Source organism: Augochlora pura, chromosome 1, assembly GCF_028453695.1.
Source record: "Augochlora pura isolate Apur16 chromosome 1, APUR_v2.2.1, whole genome shotgun sequence".
NCBI classification, from domain to species: Eukaryota; Metazoa; Arthropoda; class Insecta; order Hymenoptera; family Halictidae; genus Augochlora; species Augochlora pura.
In genome coordinates this window covers 4340911-4360327 of record NC_135772.1, presented here as the reverse complement: position 1 = coordinate 4360327, position 19417 = coordinate 4340911, and the positions used below count along the sequence as shown (strand labels likewise).

Below are 19417 nucleotides of genomic sequence, written 5' to 3'. Positions count from 1 at the left end.
GTTCATTCGATACTCTCGCTCGGAGAAATCTCGAACGCCGTACGATCGGTTGAATTGCTGCGGGATCGAGTCAATATTACGCGCGAGCTTGATTTCGATAGTATTGACGCTACGGAATTTTTATGGGTATTTCTATCGTTGTACAGACGATTTCACCGCTTTCGGTGATCACTGGATGGAAATTTACCGAATACTACTTTTATTCCCCGTATTTGAATTCCAGCATCATCGATACGGGGACACGCGTAATAATTGGAATCACGCGAAATTGCCGCTTTCTTCCGGAGGATTTTGAAAGAATTTTATTCATACACAAATCAAGCTCATTTGTATATATATTTATATATATATATATATTTATTTATTTACAACTTTACATTACACCGTACTGTTACATTGTAATATTCCATTCTGCATAGTATATCGATAACGTATGACTAGATTTCAATTGTAATTCAATTTTTGTAATCGAAACGTTGAAACAATCACGTAGTACAAATTTTGAGCATAGTAGTAGTTGTGAAGTACGAGGAAACGTAATATTAATTGTGTTACAGGTTTTGTCTTATCCCGAAGCATTATATTAAGTACAAAGAATGAAATGAAAGCAAGTTGGGACAATATCAATACACATCGTTTGCTCTTATCGAATTAATAATATTTAATTCCTGTTTTGCAAAGGCACTGGTGTGCTTTCCATAAAAGGCAAATTCAATGGCATAACTGTTATTTTGCATACGGTAACATACGCAATTACTTTGTATTTATAATCGAATTTTACTAGGCAATGATCATTTTATACTATCAAGCATTTTACCAGGAATGTTGTTTATCGATTAAGGAACTATTTTAGTATTATAATTCGTCTTCCTTTTTACCAATAATCTATTCATTTCAATCCTAGTATTGTTGCTTGCAATAGTACTCAACTACTTGTTTACTTTTAAACTTTATTTTGTAACTATATGTTCTCATGTCTCAGTTACTTATGAGGGAGTGAACACAACACTGAGCATATATTTTACTAATCTATCTAATGTTTGTATATTGTAACATCCCTCCTATCTATCTCATTTGTCCACAGCTATTTATGTGAATGGTCAAATATGCTATTATTTAACCATAAATTAGTAAAAAACGGGATTCCCTTATCTTGGAAATATTATAAATGAACACAATTAGTATACACCTGAAGTTACATTTCTATAGACTATAATATTTGTGTAACAGATCAAATATAAATGCTAAAAATGTTTAATGTTATACCCACTATGTATGAATTAAAAAAAGGTGTTAATGAGACAGAAGAAATGAATTACAATCATGTTTTCTGTATGTGTGAACATTTCTTTACAATATAATCACAATCGATGCATACAAAAGTTAAAAGCAAACAAAACATATTGTAATATCAATCTGTAATGATACAGGACAAATATTAGCACAAACTTTAATTTATTTTTTATTTTCTTACCTATTTACAGTACACTAGTTATATTTTGCATTTATGAGTGAAATTGTAACTAAAAAACTGTAATAAATATGTAATGGAAATACAAAATGCTTTGTATGATAATCAATAATAACCAGTGTAGGTCAATTTTATGATAAAATTTCATGTTCATGAACGTCAAAGCAAATGATCTCTGATAATGATCTCAAAACATTCATAGAAAGCATTTTAAATTAATTCTAGGTGCAAAATAAGTACAGGAGTAGTATTTTTAACATTTTAATGTCCACAAATGAAAATTTCTGTGCTTTGTTGTGGAAAACGTATTTGATTACCACAAAAAGAGATATAAAATGCAAAAATACGATGATATGTTACCTAAGCACATTTGTCAATAGAAAAACAACAAAAGATTGCACATAAGAATACGAAACGTGTTTTCGATCAAATTCCTTTGGTGACTGTAATAAAATTCTTTTCTTGTAACATACATTTCTACGAGCCTTCTTTTGTGGAAAGAAAATATTAAGTATCACGTTTATAACATAATTTGATATTATACTTAATATTTAAAATATTCGTTACACACAACATTTGTTTATAGGACAAAAACAATTACAAAATTTTATTAAGTCATTGTAATTATGAAACTAGTCCTTTATAATTTTTACTACGAAATAATGACACTAATAAGTATAAAATAGTCCATTACATCAATAGCAATCGAGTATAAAGATACCAGAAATTTATTAATTATAACATTTACGACATCTTATTCAGGCTGTATCGAGTTAAAATTTCGTGACCCAACATCTCAATTAAATTCTGACTGAAAAATAAATTTCTCTTATGAACTCTTCATCTTTTAACTATGAGATATGTTTGCAGGACCTCGGCATAACTGTTGTGAACTTCACATATCGGACTATGGCAATTCGAAATGTGTATTATAGTACATCCAGACAATAATTAAGGTAAGTAGTAAAAAGTTAACGAATCACTTTTACTGGTTTTAAGTAAATAAATTAAATTAACGAACGATGACACAAAATACTATAAATTACATTATACTAATCAAGTCTCTTCCATTTTTAGGAGCACGACGTACACGTCGCTAAGTCTAGCACATAAATAAATGTACTCACACCGTTCTTTTTTATAAGTACCACACATACGTGTATGTGATACATACATGTATGTATTGCACTTATAATGTGAAATACGATCAACACCTCCTCTACACCAATAAAATTATTTTGATTGATTCTAAGCTTGTAAGTCGTAAAAATTGCATATAAAAAATTTATATAAACATAGACACAGTTAAAATTATGCGTAGGATTATAACAAAAGTTTCATGAAAGCAAGTAATCCAAGCTACATCCAACTCTGCTTTTTACCAATATCTATATTTTTTTGTACAGTCGTTTCCCAGGTCTACAACTACTAAGTGATTGTCAGGTAGCACTGCAATACCTGATGGACGTCGTAATTTTGAACTATGCGAGTCGATTTCAGTCAAAATATTACCTCCACCTAATTTCAACACTTGGATGGTACTGCGACCCTTATCAGTGCGTGTACCGAGTATTCTACCTTCTGCGTCGACAGCCAAACCTCCGTAAGCGCCTTTTCCTATAAATAAATTACTATTTTATTTATACTATAAATAAATTACAATTAATATCTTCGTACGCAAACGTAGCCCTTCTACATACAAAAGAAAAATGTGTACCTTTGCCTTCTGAATATATTTCCTCAGAGAAGTCTCCTTTAGCAGTGAATACTAGAATATGATCATCGGCAACTACAATTTCACCGTTACGTCCAACGGTAACGGCTCTAATTAGTTTTAAAGTTACCATCGTTCCAACCTTAATAATCATTAACAGAATGTTAGAACGATTGATCGTGCGTAAAGTATTAATGACTGTAAATATTATCCAACCTGGAAGAGGAATTTGCCATCAGAATCGAACACAAAAACACAATTTTCACCGTTGTCGGCCACAAGTATATGTCCGTAATTTCTATCTACAGCAACATCGACTGGCTCCTAAATATCAGATAAATGTGATTAATGAAATGAATAGTCCACCATACGGTTACCAGTATGAGAAATACTAACTCGAAATGCGCAATGAGTGAAGGACTTGATTGTGTCGCCTAAAGAGCTCATTTCTGTTATTTTTCGTGTTCTCCAATTAACAACAACGATACCTTGTTGTGATATACTTATTCCTGTACAACTACGGCCTTCCAGACCTTCATTAGTTAAATGCCTTTGAAATTCTAAATCACAATTGAGTACCTGGAGAATATAATATCATCTATGAGTATCACATAAATTTCAACGTCTTGATGATGCAAGAATTTTGAGAAATTGTACCTTTACCCGGGAATTCCCGGTATCCAGAACGTATATCATGCCATCGTCGTCAACGGCAACTGCAACTGGTTGATGAAACTCATCTTTTCCGCTTCCATGTCTTCCATATACTTTAACGGGTTCGTTATGTACAGTCGCATCAAAAAATAAAGGATAATCTTTAATAGGCCGCTCGAAAACTGATAATTTCAGGACGAAGCGTCTCGCAACCGGAGGTCTGAACAGTATCTCGTATGTACCGTTCTCTAAATCTACTATTTCAGTTTCGATTCTGGAACTTTGGTTGTCTGAGTGCATACTATCCGCTAATGTTAATTCGGCAGTGATAAGATCTCCTCCAACGTTTCTAGGATGCCCATGGTAGTCAACAGTCTCTAATATAACGATCGCTTGTAATTTAACTATTGCAGGATCTTTTAACCTGGCTCTGCACAGACCTGTTATGAAACGTGGTCGATTATACCAACTATCATTATCAAATGCAATAATGTTAGCAAGAATAGCAATTGTTTGGACTATTAATAACAATTTTAAAGCAGGTACTTTACTGTATTATCAATCCTCAGGATACCTGGCAATGTTGTACTAGAACGTACTCGTCCCAAGTTATTAATAGCTTCCTCTAATTGAGAAAGAGCATTATTGTGGTTAAATTCGAATGTTATGAAGGCATTTTCTTTAGGTTCGCTAAGTGCTGATGCCGCGTCTAGTTGGTCAGATAAGCTTCCAATCCTTTGTGTGATGTTCCGTACTTCGACCTTCAATGAAAATAAAACGCTATCTACGTGTAAACAGGAAACATGCATTTTAGTAAACAATCGTGAATGATATACTTGATATTGTAAGCCCTCGCATTCTTGTTGCACTTTATTTTTCTCGGCTTCTATGAGTGCATGTTGCTCTTCCAACACGTGCTTCTTATCTCTTGCGGCGGCAGTCACCGCTGCTTGCAATTCCGTGCGTCTCCTTTCGAACTTTGAAATAATTTCTGCAAATTCATTGTCCACAGCATTCAAACACCTCTCCTTAGAAGCTTCCAAACGTTGTAACTCTGTGCTCACAGAATCCTGAGCTTGTGTTAACTGAAGCCAAAGTTAGATCACAATTAATGAAATTCTTATATCGAAGAAAACAGTTGCATTCTCCTTAACATATGGAATAGAGGGATTATTACCTTTGATATACATTCATTGGCTTTGTAGAGCAAAATTTCAGACATTCTCTTAATTGCAATGCTGAATGGTATAATAGTATGTTCTGTACAACCTGGTGATGTTCCTGCGTGATTACCACCTGTACATACTGTACAAAAGACTGTGTCACATGTTTCACAGAATAATAGCTCCTGGTTTATGTGAACTGAACATTTTGGGATCACCTGTAACCGAGACAGAAAATATATGTTACATTTAATGGTACATTGTGTAGAGGAACTCTGTAAAAAGCATAAGCTCAAACCTCTCTTCTCTGTCTGGACATAAGATCCAGAAGTTGATTCACAAGGAAACTAGGTGGTAATGCAGGAACTCCACCTCTAGGAATTGTTATTAATTCTCTACAAATAGGACATCGAAAGGCACCAGGTTCACGTGTTTCAGATGCAGCAATTCTTGTTAAGCAATGTAAACATACCTGTATATATATATCATTGAATCAATTAATTCTATATTTAGTTATTGATCTAGGACTGTTGTGTAGAAAATGTAACTATGAGGATACTCACTGTGTGTGAACATGGTAGTAACTTAGGAGTATGTTCTCCACCGTCATAAACAAAAAGACAAGTGCCGCACGTTAAAAAGCTCTCATTAAAATCTTCATAGTTTATACTAACTGTCTCCACGAGCCTTGAGCTCATGCTGACCATCCTCTCCCCTAGCCGTGTCCTGAAAAAAATGAGAACAAAAGATATTGATATATATTTGCAATAAATTGAAATAAAACCATTGTGAACAAATTCCTTCTATAATAATATAACAACAATAAATTAAGAATATCTTTAGGAAACATTGATACCTTTATTCAACAATACATCACATTTTCTAAAAAGAAAATTAATATTAAGACCTCCAAAGACTGTCATTTAATTATAGGATATTCAAAAAAGGGAGCAATAGTTAAACTAAGATTATCCATGTAATAATTTGTTTCATTATAATTTAATAATTATGATAACATTCTCACAGTAGATTACATTATTTGAGTTCAAAGTGGATAGATTTTGATGACCTGCTAGCAGACTTGAAAACACAATTATCAACTGCACTGAATAATTACATTTTTAATATTTGTTAATATTTACAATCTATTATCGACAACCCATTGAATCATAAATTGATTTTTCGTGGTTAATTCTACCTAATCGTAAGCATTAATTAATCGATCAAATTAGAAATTGTAATCGTATAATTCCCAACTTGTCTGCTACGATACCGCAAGCGTGACAAGTGAACGTACTCTAACAATAGTCTATAATAATGCGTATACGTATGCACGTATGCGTTGCGAAGTTGTTGTTGTTCGATAGACGTTGTTCGTAGCAATATTTATAAATTAATAAACTCACTGTATGGCCAAACGCAGCGCCTCCATAATGAATTTAGCTCTGTTGTTTTCAGAAATGTATATATCCGTTACATCGCACGGGCTTTATCGGAGGATCTACACGAGCGTGGAGCATACCTTGCCTCTTTCGCATAAATTTTCATCACGGAATAAGCTGGCCGACACTAACGGGTTCGTCGGGATAGCTTCCCCCTAAATTGCAATTCCCAGTGCTGCGATACCAAACCAGTAAACATACACGTCGGCTCGCATCGCGTTACAAACAATCAAAACATCGAATTCTCACGCTCTATCCAGGTACTTTCTATTCACAAATTCTGTTTCACATCCGCGTACGAAATTGTTTAATTTTGTACTCCAACATCCAGGATCAATCACCCGGAATACCAACCAAAAAAAAACCGGGTTTACTCGACGACGAAATCGGGTCGATTTTGACCCCCAGTGATCGGAAGCCAGAGAATTTTTGGTGGACGACTCAAGCCGACGATCGTAGGAGCCCGAAGACGGATCGATGCGTCCTGGAAAGTCGCGTCCACGGATATAAATAAAAAGCGTCACCGAGTAAAAGCTTCGACTCTAGTCTGGAGACAGCCGCGTCTCGCGGAGGGTTAATGAATGTTTTCGTCGTGCGGAAGCCACCGAGCACAAAGCATATGCCGACGGGAGCTCTTTGTCTATCTCTCCTTCTTGATGGTTATTGTCCTCGCCGCAGAAATGGTCGCTAGGACGAGCCTGTGCGCTTTGTACCGTCCGCTTGGCATAGTTCTTGCATTGTGCGACCAACCGAACCACAACCGAAAAAGAAACAACAAGGTTATCACCCGCTCAGCACTGTCTCCATTTCACTTTCGGGACTGCGCGTATCTTCGGTGATCTCGGTTGTCATTTTCGAAGCTTGTCCTGTGCAAAATGCCGCTATCACTCGCGATTTAGCCGTCGAATTTCACTAGCTCGCGACCAAGCGGCACGATTGCATTGACACCGTCGAAATTCCTCGTGGCCCCGTAGCATTTTTCCAAAACAAAACACAGACCCACGGACACGACCAGTCGCATCAGCTGCGGAGCGCAGCGACTCACGTTTTACAGCTGCGCACGTTCTCGCCTGCATCCGCAGCCGGCATCACTCCCAGGGACGAAATGTTAGGAGGCACTATGCGGGCGCCCGCGGCTACGATTCGCCGTAATGGATCTCTTCCAAGTATTGTACTGGTGCAGAAGAAATCTCAGAATTTAGTGTAAAAGTTTCGACGACTGCATCTTTATAGATCCAAACGTATTCCATTGAAATTGATGCATTTAGATTAATGAGAAACAAGTATTTTATCCTTTATAAGTTTTTTTCTATACCCCCAATGAAATTTGTTTTCCTCTAATTTAGAATTTAAGGTTGATTAAAATTTTCTATTTGATCGTTCAATTAATACTTAACATTAAGGATTAACCTCTGAGATTTTTATCTAATCTTTATCCATTTTTAATAAAGAAAAGCTAATGAATGTTGTGATTCGTTTCAGCAAGGGATTGAATGAACCAGTATCTTCGACGAATGCCTCTCAACAGTAAGACCTAATCAATCTATGAAATCAAGAACTTCAGGCGATCAACGGTTCTGTTACGGTAATAATTACAAGACGGTGCTTTCAATTTGGTGGCGAAGATAAGCCGATTTTTGCGAATAGTATCGCGCGCAGATAAGACAACAGTATGCATCGCGTGGAAGATTTTATTGTGTTTGTGTGTAATTCAGATTACGTATAGGAACGTGACAAGGTACGTAATACCGTTTCCTGTGCTCTGCGATATTTCGTTATTAAATTCGAGCAACAGTTTCAGTGGAGCGTCGGGGTAATACGTCCCTGAGTATTGGCGCACCGTCAAGCGTTTACCACGAAAGCGAGAGGCAACATACTGGGGAAACCAGTGATAAAGGAAGACAGATACAAGAGTCTGCTGAAGGGTAAGGAGACGCGCAACACCAACGTCGGTACAAAGACGGAGAAATGCCTGGTATGCTTGCGCGAGGTATACCGCCCGCCATGTAGTAGACGGTTGAATTGTCTACTGCGCAGTCGCTCGTTAAAAGGTGTAGCGCCCGATACCGTGTATGCTTTGCTTACTTCCATGCACTTGCTACAGCCGGCCCTACGGACAGCTGTACATTTCCTACAGTCTCGAATTTCATGTTTCCATCAGCCTCTCTCATCTGTATGCTACTCCTTACTTTACAGAGAACCTGTTTTTTCCTCGGCCAGTTTTCCGGCGTATCCGTCATCATTACCAAACAAACTTTCCTTCAAAAGAATGCATTCTCGCCTAATTATCGCCCTCCCCGGTTGAGATGCGGATAGCGACGATGCTAACGAACTTTGAAGCTTAGTATCGAGCCTGGACTTTAACAAACGAATTAGGAAGGAGAAAGATATTTGTGAGGTGGTTCGTATATTGAATAGAATAAACTTTGAATTTATTATCCAATATATTAATTTAGTTGGATTTATCCTTGCAAAGACGAATTATATTAATGGAAATTATTTTGTAGTACTCGTTAAGGGAGGAACCTAAGTAACTGGAACGAAATGCAGTATTAAAACTGGTCCTCGCGGCTCGCACAAACATATACACATATTTTTATCGGCATTTTTATCAACCCCTAAAATGCAAGTCACGTATCGCTGTGCAAATCGCGCAACAGAGTATGTATACATACATGTGTTAGGCATCTGTTAGGAAAGCTTGTCACATACTTACATGAATGGACAGCAGCTCATGAAGGTTCCTTTGATAAATTCAGATGATAACTTATTTTTATACAGGCAATGTATCGGCGCGTTATATTATTTATGGCGTCGCAAGGATCTTAACTGGGCGTGATATGCACACTAACAAAGCACCTTGATACATCGGATCGAATACGACAGGATCCACACTATGTGTATACGTGTATCGTGAGACTGTTTACGTTTACAACATCATCTTCTAGCGGACGATCCTCAAACGCCATGCATCCGGCTCTTTCCCACGATCATCCCGAAATAACGCTGCATAACAAAGCATCTGCGTTCCTCCTAATTACCGCGAACACCTTGAGCAAAGGGTGGACAAAGCTACATGGACAGTGGACGTAAACAGGTGTATCTTGAGCGTCGTCACGATCCCCCGATGTAAACAATGGACACGATGCACACAAATGCAACCTCTGCATACATGTCACGGATCCGGACACGATTTTGTTTTCTTGCTACGCCCACACCGATAACGCGACACAGCGTGCTTATCGGTGCATTATGGCTGTCGATGGCTTGGTCGTCTTGTGCGTGGAAACTTGGTCCGTTCGACGAAGTCAGGGAACGTTGGTCAATGGTCTCTACGTCAACAGGGTTTTATCATCCCGAAAAGGGTATTCTGCGAGCACTGGCGTCGTCTAAGTGGCGAAAAGCCGATAAAACAATGGCAGGTCAATCGGTCCGCTGTTTTCTCGCGCCGCGACGCACAAAAGAACTACAACCACTCCGAATACAATCCCCCGTGTACAGTTTCCATCGCGCTCGTATTTCACCCCTAAGCTGCGACTACGGAGCTACTACTATGCCGAAGACGTGAGACAAGGACGGCGATATCGATTTCAGACGATGCGCGTTAAGCTCCAGCAGGTGGCACGGCCACCGGTCCTCATCTTTCACCGACACGCCGTTTTTCCCGCAAAACGACACGAGAACGCGGCCACTGTCGACGCTGCTGAGAAATTCGCGACACGCCAGAAACAGGGGGATGAAAACACACCCTCGAAACTGTCCTTGCTCGCGGCCCGAGCATGCGCGCTCCAATTTAGGTCATGCGTTTCTTCACAGATGAATAGTTGTCCCGTACACCGCGGGCTTCTTGTTATTGTTTCCGGTCGGAATCGAGCTTGATTCCCGTTCAAATCCAGAGACCGCTTGATACGGTCCTGCGACCGATGTCCGACAGCTTTTTTGGATCTGGTTTGAGCTTGGTTGATCGATTGCACGGTAGTTTTTCAGACGAGGTTGACGAGGTCGGGGTAGCAGCGCGCATCCTTGGCCCCGTTGTCCGCAATCTTCGAATAAGTGCCGGCTGCACTGCAGCCAGGAGGGTTTGCATAGGTGTCGTAATCTTTGCGAGATTCGAGTCGCGAACAACCGTCTTCAATCTTGGTCGTCGCGCTGTTTTTCGAGAACAATTGCCAGGTGTAGGAGGAGTTTGGTAGTCTAGTTTCGACGGTTTTGTTCGAGAGACGACCGTTGTCCTGGGAGGTATTACTAGGGGGTTGTATCCTTCTTATATACCGAAACGATTTTCGATGCACGTGATCCGGGCATGCGCCATCGAATTAGGGTCATCCGCCACTTGACCGAAACTACAATTCAGATTTCTTCTTTTTAAAGATGTTGCGGCGTTGCGTGACCAACAACTGTTATCGATGCATAATTAGCACAGAGCGATTTCCTTATAAATCATTACAGTCTTATATAATTTTATATCGCCGTTTAACATGTCACCGCCATGATACGCTACACGATTCACAAACTCCGTAGTCATTAAACGCAATTACAGTCATGCTCGCGGGCACAGACGACTTTATTTTATCTCTCGGAATAATGTTACCGCCGCCACCTAAATGTTGTATCTAATTTAGCGCATTAGGCGCATGTGACATTAATTCGCGAATATGAGCCGTAAAATTGGTGTCACCTTAAAGTGCATTTGCATAAGCGTAGGTTGCATTGTTGCGTGTGCAACTAAACACGCGGCAACGATAGGTTGCAGCCACCGAGTTCGGCTAACAGAAAATTATTCATAGTTGAATTTCGGTTGGTTGAATTTCGTAAAAGCTATGAAACATCGGTGTCGTGTTCAAGCACGTTTGTTTAGTCTCCCGCCGAGCAAAGGGGACCTATTTTATGGGTCACTTCGGCGCCATTTCTTTCGCAGGGTTTATGCAGTAAGATTCAAAGTAGTAGCAGTTTATTTACGCTTCCCTTTCGGTTTTACATTAACTTATTATACTGAACTGGACTGGTTGAAATTATTCGAAAATTATACCAACTGATGGACCCTTTATATCTTTGGTACTTTCATTCCTAATTTTCTTATTTATTTCATTATTTTTCCTTTCTTTCCCGCACTTTATTTATTCGCTGTCCTCTTGCACGTGCTCATTTATCCATTTTTTGTAGCTGTAGACGCGAGTGAAGACGTCCGGATGTCCTCTGGCGCACGGTATACCCCAGGACACGACACCGATCTGCTCCATGTCGGCGACCAAAGGACCGCCGGAATCCCCCTACGGAAAGCATCATCGATTAAATGACGATAAACGACTTACAATCAGGGAGAAGCTGTAGCGGCAAACGGGCTCTAATATCGAAATCTCGGGACGGCTCGACGCTTTGCAAATTGGATTAGCCGCGGCTCGATAAGAAAGTGGAAGCCAAACCGTGCGCGCTCGTAGAGCGATTCTTTCGATCCGGCATAAGCGAGAACTGAATGGCGTTCATTGTCACGCACTTGCCGGCACGATTTCCTCGGACTACAAATAAGAAAAAAAAGAAGTGGTGCCGCTTTCGCGGAGGGTCCCTTTGACGGGAAAAGGGCCCTCTTCTCGAGCACTCGACCAGACCTGAATGCACTTACGTGACAAGCGCCTTCACCCCTCTTGTTAAGTGTGCAGATATTGTCGTTGGTGATACGAAAGCTGGCATTTAAACATTGTTTTTGATCGATCACGCTCAGCTCGATGTGCTGCAGCTCGTTCGGCGCCTCTCCCGGGTACTTAACACGATTTAGGGTGTGCGCGCGGAACATGTTGTTGCGCCCATTAAGGACATACATGAAACGAAGGAAAGAGACACGCAAATAAGTGAAAAAAGAAACTGCAGAAGTTAGCTGCGGGACGTATTTGCTCGAAATACTCACGCTGGTGGTCCCCCAACCAGACAGCACAGCCGGGTAATCAATTTTGCTGAAGTTCTCGTTCGGCAGAGCGATGGGCTTCACTTTGTCCCCGAACACGATGTCCTTGGACACTTTAATCAGCCCGATATCGTTCCTGATGAACGTAGAACTGTACCACGGGTGGCTAATTATCTTCTCGGACTGATACGTGTCGCCGCCGTCGTCTAACGTGTTGGTGCCCAGCACGACCGTTATTCCGCTGTCGTTGAAGCTGTAAAGTTTCATCATGTTTAGAAAAAAAGTATGAATATACAGAGAATTTGCTGGTAAAAACGTTAACAATAGGGAACCTCGATAAGCAGTGAGCCGCGGTTAATATCCATCTTTTGTTCAGCACCGATCCGCCGCAAAAATGGCGACCTCTGTACCGCAGAGAAGCTTGGTATGGATGTTCTCCTTCTTTGGCTGCAGTGCCGCCGACGATCTTTGGGATTTCGTTGATGCTTGCCGCTGTAGTAATTATAAATTATATTCTGCAATATGATATAATAATGGTGAAGACCGAGCTAATTACCGAATGCTTGCAGCACCGTAAATATGGCGAACACGAAGACCGATGACAACATTTTGGGGAACTATTCACGGTGGTGTTGATCACGAGTGTAACTATCAATCTAGCATCACCGAAACGCTCGAAGGGTATTTATACCGAGCAACTTCTTAATGTCCATGGGAATTAAACGTACACCTGGACTACTATTTAAATTTAGGTCAGATTATTACCTATGAAAACGCTAGTTCCGATGTATCTCACGTGCACGGCGATAGGGCCTAAGAAAGGACCCTGGCCGAACCAGCGAGTGCTCTTATCGTTCAAGAGTAGAACGATGCTAGACTAACAATTCGCCCGTTTGCACTTGACTGTGAGAATTTCGTAGCCGTGCGATCGCAAAGCGCAAAGAATAATTGTAATGTTTTAAAAGGCGTGACGCGCCATACGGTTCGGTAAACGCGAACAAACGATTATTCGACCATCCACGATTAGCGTCGTTACGTCGATCAACGGCGCAAAGACGATCATTCGGGAGGAGGCTTATTAAACGAGGGCGCAGGACAATTTAAAAAGTCACAAAGCTGCACAATTCATTCCATTATGACGTGACTCACCCTGATTATGTCCCATTCAGAGACGGTGGCTGGGTGATTGGCCTCATTCAAATTGTATAGTAGTGGCAAGGGTCTAATTCTGGCGTCATACTTGAGAACGCGCTGCGCTTTCTGATATTCCTTTTAAATATCGCAACGCGAAGATTTGGATGGCACAGTGCTTTGAATCGAGCACAAAGGAACGAAATCTTTTGACGATTCATTAAGAAATTACTAGATTGCTTCGTATACATTTCATTTAATTGTTGAGGGAAAGGCTCGTGCTGTTTTAAGGGGGCATACAAATCCAGCCTAGGACTATAGGATCATCCTTCTATTAAAAAAAGGCCCTGAATCTTCTTCTGTCGATCTGCATTAATCAGAATATGTTTCGATTCCATTATATACCGGTCGGACCATTCAATCTGTACGTATAACTTCATCAATTTCTGGAATCCAACAATATCCTTCGGTATAAATATTTTTGATAGTATGTGCTTTCAAAAAATTAAATAAAAATAATCTATTTTTTCTAGGTTCTAGACAAGAATACCGCCGTAAGGACAACCTAATCTAGCTATTTTACAAAATTAAACAAAAATGCATGGACTCAGAGCAATGTGCAAACATTCTATCCAATTTCTAATTTTCTAATAGCCAGTTTAAGTCATTGGCTACTTCCATTAGGTTCAATAAGGCCAACGCTGGTCCCAATTGGTCTCGAAATTGATCAGACTTCGGATTAAATGGGAATATATTAATATTAATAAATATAATATTGATGTCAGGACATATTCATTTGTCTTACTCGTATAATGTAAAAAGGCCGAAGGATAGTCATTGAAGAGACAATAATGCAACGAAGGGCGTACAACTCGAACTTTCTTTATTTAAAAATGAAACGTAGGAGGCAATACGTGCGAAGTCGAAATCATACGAACGCAATTATCCGAAGAAGCGCTGCATGTTATTCTAACAAATGAAAAAGTTGGAAGGTGGCGCAGCGTGGGCTTCGAAACCGCTCATACTATCCCCCTCATGACGAGCGCGCGTGTTCGTGTGTGTACGTATAAAATATTCATGTTCTCACAACCAGAAGTTAATAGTCGATAATGATCGCCGCTTTTCCTATACAGTACGATAAATAAATAAACATAGAAAGAAAGGGCTACACAAAAAAAAGAATAAAGAGGAAAACAAAGATAAAAGATCAAAAGAGAACTCGCTGGTAAATTAATCTCTCGTCACCCGCGTCGGTCATTAACAAACGCTTAACGTATAAATCTTCCGTACCCTTATATAAGTATATTTTTTTTATCGTTTACAAAAGCTACTGTTTCAGCATCACTTGCCGCTGGTCACGCTCTAATGTACGTACGTTTTTTTTGTTTTTCTCTTGTTACTATTTTATTTGTTTTTTTAAGTAACCGCGTGAACGCACGCATTTCGCGTGCTCGTGTGACAGAACTAATTTCGAAATCGCGTGGATCGTTGGCTCATTTCCTTATCTCGTGTATGCTTAACAGATGAATATATATATACATACATACATATATATATTCATATATATATAATATATATATTATAATTATTCACCTTGTACCGTACCGAACCGATAAAGTTTTATGATTGTCTAATATTCTAGATAATTATAATATACTGTATAGAAACTATTCTTTTGTCATGCGTGTGTGTATGTGTGTGGAGCTCCATATCAGATGCACGCTAGGGCCGATCGAGTACTTCCGTTTACGACATATCTTTTCGTAACACCCGCTACACTCGCAAGTATAATATGATTGGTACTAAAAATATAAACGCTTCCCTTTCGGTTCTTTTCCCTTTTTCTTTCACGTTTGAAATCAATACAGCCGCAGTACGGCTGTCGGAGCATACGTACAAAATCAAATGCCAGCACGCCATTTATTGAACGACAGTGTTCACGGCTCCCTAAGCTGTGGTCGCCGTACGGGCGCGACGCAAGCTTTCCCATCGAACGCAACGTGGACAATACATATTCGGATGATTTTGTTCAATGAAGATGAAAACGATCGTAATAACACAGTTTTATTCTGAACATCCTTCGTTTTTTCTATGCCTATATGTATATCGTATGTATACGCTCCTGCGGTGCCTATCCGCTTCGGATCATAAGGTAGACGCGCGTGTTCGATGCCTATCATAAGAATAGAAACTTATTTTTAAAACTCTCGGGAATACTTTTCGTTGATCGTTTTTTTTTACAATTTCGTCCGCGATACATTTTTTTAGTAGAACGCTCCTTTAAATACTCTCGCAGAAATAATACACATTTTTGTTTCTTTATAAATGCAGATCCAATCGAACATCTATCTTCCGAATGTTCGTGGCTATCCTTGGATCAGTTAAGACAAATAAATAAGGTATAATGTGTATTTATGCGAATTTATTCATAGACTCTGGTAGGGATTTATACGGTAAAGTCACCTCGTATTAACAAATTTGATGGATGTAAATGCCGTAGAAAATATATATATATATATTATATACGTGTGTATATGTGTGTGTGTATGTGCATGATTGTGTACGTGTATACGTAGAAGTTTAATACCCAAAGCGATTGCAAATGAGTTTTGCGACATCTGTAACTTAAAGTCATAATATCACATGGTGCTGCCATCCAATATTGTAACCGCAGAGATGTGTACAGAAAAAGATGGCTACGTTGCGATCTAGGCCACCGAACTCCGTCACTTATTGGCTATGAAATATTTCAATATATTATTCGGTTTTGGTTTACTAGTCGTCGGCCAGGAGCGGGTTACTTCTCTTTGAATGTCGATGGGTAGAGACTTGAGGACCGCAGCGTCGATTTTCGGTGACAATTGCATCGGCGATGAAGGGCTGAGCCGTAAATCGGCCATTTCGTTGCTCGGAGATTCTCTGCGGCCGCTCAGCCACACTTCGAGTCTGGTCTTCTTCGGCAGGGGCTCTATCTCGCTGAGAAGATCGTCGTCGGCTCCCTGATTGGCAGCACCCATCATCTTTGAGACGGGGGACGAGGTGGTGCTCATTGCGGAGCCGTCGTTGCTGTCCTGGTTCACGCTCATAGGCGACCCGAGGCTCACGTCTGATATACCCTCCTCGGAACTTATGTCTAAAACAGACTGAACAGCGACTTGTTTTCGCAAGAAGGATGTAATACTATTCTTCCCGGATGATCTCTCTTCGAACTTCGTAAAAGCGACCCCTAACAGAGTCAAATGGAATGGTTTGGAGACATCAACGGCTCGATGGAACAGTTTCATAGCGAGCAGCAGCATCTTGGCATGATCGTAAACGCCGGACTTTGTTGAAGGCAGTAAGTGTTTTGGTAAAGCGCATTGACGCGTTTCCCTTTTACCCGAGGCTGGCTTGTTAAAATCGTGCTTCCTTACTGTTATTCTCATGGCGATGGGGATCCTTCCATCTTCCATAGCCAGCTCTGTTAATCTTCTTAAAAGCGCGCCGAGCCTTGATTCTACCTCGGCTACTAAAGAAACGCTCTTGAAACCGTCCTCCAATCCTATCGACTGTTTCTTACCTGTTGGCTTCACGATAGTCTCGTCAATACCTTCAGCATTATCTTTCAATTTTCTTGCCAGATCAACGCCAATCTTCCTCTCCAAAGTCTCCAGAGGTGCCTTACGCAAATCATCCACCGTTTTGATGTTGTTCGACATTAACATTTGCGTGGTCTTCTGACCAACGCCTGGAATATTGGACACGGATCCGATCGTGGACAACATCATTGGTCCACTGCAAGGAAATATCATTGTCTGTTGGTTCGGTTTATGCAAAGATCCTGCTAGCTTTGCCAAAAGTTTGTTGTGTGCTATTCCCGCACTGCAGGTGACGCGTAACTCTTTGTGAATCCGTTTTCTTATTTCTGCCGCTATCTTAGAAGCTATGATTAACCGTGCATGGCAACCACATGGGCATTCCTCGTCCGAGGAGCCAAATATTTCACCAATTGGACTTTGATCCTCCATGGAAATATCTAGGCTCGTTTCAGAATCATTACCAGAATTCATGCATTTCTGCACAAGAGACGTGACATCCATAAAATTATCATCAAAGCCCAATCTTTCAACTAAAGGGGTAAACTGATGTAGTATGTCTAATATTTTGGCAGAAAATTGACGGTAATTTGTTAGGTCCTCCCCGTTTACCAAGGCTAGTCCCGGACACAACTGTAAAGCATCTTGGACAGGCATGCATTTTTTAATTCCATATTCCCTGGCCAAATAGTTGCTCGTTACCACTATATTCTTTTGCTTCACTCCCAATGGTTTGCCTTCCAATTCTGGATGCCTCAGCATCTCCACTTGAGCATAGAAACAATCCACATCTACATGGATAATAGTTCTTGGATGTCGTATAATTGTATCAAAATCAATGGAATCCATTGATGTCAATTTATAAATAATGTAGTACAATATTATACATAGAATTTTTATTATACAAGTTGTCTTGCTTAATGTTTTAACATATAATCTGCAACAATAATAACACATATGTAACAATACAGTCATAGTGCAATGAAATGATTTTTACAAAGCATTTCTAATAATTTCAGTCTAATAAAATTTGTTACCTTTGTAAGGAATTAATTTATTTATAAACAGACTTTCGAATTAATCACGTTTAGCGATTGTACATATTAGTAAAGTTTCTTCATAGCAATAACAGATTTTAACAAATTTGTTTCTTAAGTCGTGGATATTATAGCTATATACTTGTTGATATGTTTAATTGTGACTACATATCTAAAAAATAGGTTAAGTTATATACACATACGAAATCTACAGTACATACGCCGATCCTAAATTACGTACAACTATTTACAATCATATAAGTGATTATTATGGTTTTTCTCGTAATGAATAAAATTCGTACATGTCTGTAAAATCATATCTCTCCCTTATGAGGTATTCGAACTTGTTCCAAATTAAAAAGTAAGGTTACCATTATTTAACACTCCTTCGTGAAGTCTACTGCCATACAACCATGCAGAATATTAGAATGCAGATGAATTCGTATCCCTCATAAATCCGTTAGCTGATTCGATAGACAATAAAAATGCAGTCGTAACTGTTAAAAACACTAATGTTTCACTCGGTAAATCCGCGCCAACACTTTAGAAGTTTCATCGAAGCTACGTACTTTTTACGACTAATGGGTTCCGCTGATACTATCAAACGAAATTATTGTAAAAACTAAATAAAGTCTCGTATATAGACAGTAATGCGACCAATTTATTTTTCACATGGTAGCCATGTTTTTAAATTGTCATAGATATCTCCATATATACATTACATATTTATAATTGCACACGAAATTTTACTGGATACAAATGTCTTAAGATAGACAAACGCGTTGCTTATTCTGCGATATAGGCCAACAGATTTTTCCACCAGAAGATAATATGATTTTCGTAACACCAACTAATAACATCTGTTACGCCATTGGACGATCGCCGAGGAGAAAAGATGTCAATCTGAAGTGTGTTTTTTCCCTAGATGGGAATCAATCGTTTCATCGAATACCTAGGTAAATTTTCGCATAGATGTAATGAAGTTAAAATCAAATTGTTATGAAAAGTTATGAACAGTTTGATCTTTTAGTAGTTTATAATAATAGAATTCATAATAGACTAAAGGTAGACTAAAGGTTAACGTAATGGTTCATTTCCATGATGTTTCTATGAAGCTAATTACTAGAATCTGCAACGACATTAGAAATGTTACTAGGATGAAAAGATATTTATCTGAATTGTGTTTTTCCCCTAGGTATAAACCAATCGGATAGCTGAACAGCTAGTGAAAATATCACATCGTTATAGTGGAGATTATCTATTATCTAAATCTGAAAAGATATGACCGCCATAAAGGGTTATAGGTTTACGTAGCATTGTATATTGGTGTT

General features: G+C 39.3%; 3 protein-coding genes and 2 long non-coding RNA genes across 9 annotated transcripts; 2 read left to right on the top strand and 3 right to left on the bottom strand.

Moving 5' to 3' along the window:
- Window positions 1–377: 377 nt before the first annotated feature.
- Window positions 378–10107, bottom strand: LOC144478810 (tripartite motif-containing protein 2). 2 transcript variants are annotated; one of them, XM_078197088.1, is made up of 11 exons: window positions 9161–10107; window positions 5566–5728; window positions 5301–5474; window positions 5017–5220; window positions 4676–4924; window positions 4414–4600; window positions 3843–4279; window positions 3582–3764; window positions 3402–3509; window positions 3189–3327; window positions 378–3088 (listed from the first exon to the last, which is right to left on the bottom strand). In XM_078197088.1, exons 1-11 carry the CDS (start codon window positions 9178–9180, stop codon window positions 2850–2852), a joined length of 2103 nt encoding a protein of 700 aa, XP_078053214.1. In that variant the 5' UTR covers window positions 9181–10107; the 3' UTR covers window positions 378–2849. The 2 variants fall into 2 exon arrangements, with proteins under 2 accessions (XP_078053214.1, XP_078053205.1); XM_078197079.1 differs by lacking the exon at window positions 9161–10107 and adding an exon at window positions 6409–7331.
- LOC144478885 (uncharacterized) lies at window positions 7863–9100 on the top strand. The gene is made up of 3 exons (XR_013495416.1): window positions 7863–8182; window positions 8240–8845; window positions 8952–9100. It is a non-coding gene; the product is annotated as an uncharacterized LOC144478885 (long non-coding RNA).
- A 1352-nt stretch (window positions 10108–11459) lies between the features above and the next one.
- Window positions 11460–13128, bottom strand: LOC144478878 (chymotrypsin-2-like). Its single transcript, XM_078197229.1, has 5 exons — window positions 12900–13128; window positions 12676–12835; window positions 12347–12596; window positions 12065–12202; window positions 11460–11714 (listed from the first exon to the last, which is right to left on the bottom strand). Exons 1-5 carry the CDS (start codon window positions 12949–12951, stop codon window positions 11562–11564), a joined length of 753 nt encoding a protein of 250 aa, XP_078053355.1. The 5' UTR covers window positions 12952–13128; the 3' UTR covers window positions 11460–11561.
- LOC144478891 (uncharacterized) lies at window positions 12653–14347 on the top strand. The gene is made up of 3 exons (XR_013495417.1): window positions 12653–12840; window positions 12913–13898; window positions 14008–14347. It is a non-coding gene; the product is annotated as an uncharacterized LOC144478891 (long non-coding RNA).
- Window positions 14341–19416, bottom strand: Poli (DNA polymerase iota). Of its 4 annotated transcripts, none has more exons than XM_078197186.1 (3): window positions 18328–19416; window positions 18087–18258; window positions 14341–17986 (listed from the first exon to the last, which is right to left on the bottom strand). In XM_078197186.1, exon 3 carries the CDS (start codon window positions 17896–17898, stop codon window positions 16201–16203), a length of 1698 nt encoding a protein of 565 aa, XP_078053312.1. In that variant the 5' UTR covers window positions 17899–17986; window positions 18087–18258; window positions 18328–19416; the 3' UTR covers window positions 14341–16200. The 4 variants fall into 4 exon arrangements, with proteins under 4 accessions (XP_078053312.1, XP_078053303.1, XP_078053322.1 ...); XM_078197177.1 differs by having other exon boundaries at window positions 18458–19416; XM_078197196.1 differs by lacking the exon at window positions 18087–18258 and having other exon boundaries at window positions 18458–19416.
- Between the last annotated feature and the right edge of the window lies 1 nt (window position 19417).

Coding starts and splice junctions, on each gene's coding strand:
- LOC144478810 (XM_078197079.1), bottom strand. CDS start 6,434: ATGGAGGCGCTGCGTTTGGCCATACA. Junction 4,280..4,413: donor TTCTAGTACAACATTGCCAG/GTATCCTGAGGA, acceptor GTTTCATAACAG/GTCTGTGCAGAGCCAGGTTA. Junction 3,089..3,188: donor AATATATTCAGAAGGCAAAG/GTACACATTTTT, acceptor ATTTATTTATAG/GAAAAGGCGCTTACGGAGGT.
- LOC144478878 (XM_078197229.1), bottom strand. CDS start 12,951: ATGTTGTCATCGGTCTTCGTGTTCGCCATATTTACGGTGCTGCAAGCA. Junction 12,597..12,675: donor GCGGCTCACTGCTTATCGAG/GTTCCCTATTGT, acceptor GAAACTTTACAG/CTTCAACGACAGCGGAATAA. Junction 11,715..12,064: donor GGGGTGAAGGCGCTTGTCAC/GTAAGTGCATTC, acceptor TGCTTTCCGTAG/GGGGATTCCGGCGGTCCTTT.
- Poli (XM_078197186.1), bottom strand. CDS start 17,898: ATGGATTCCATTGATTTTGATACAATTATACGACATCCAAGAACTATT.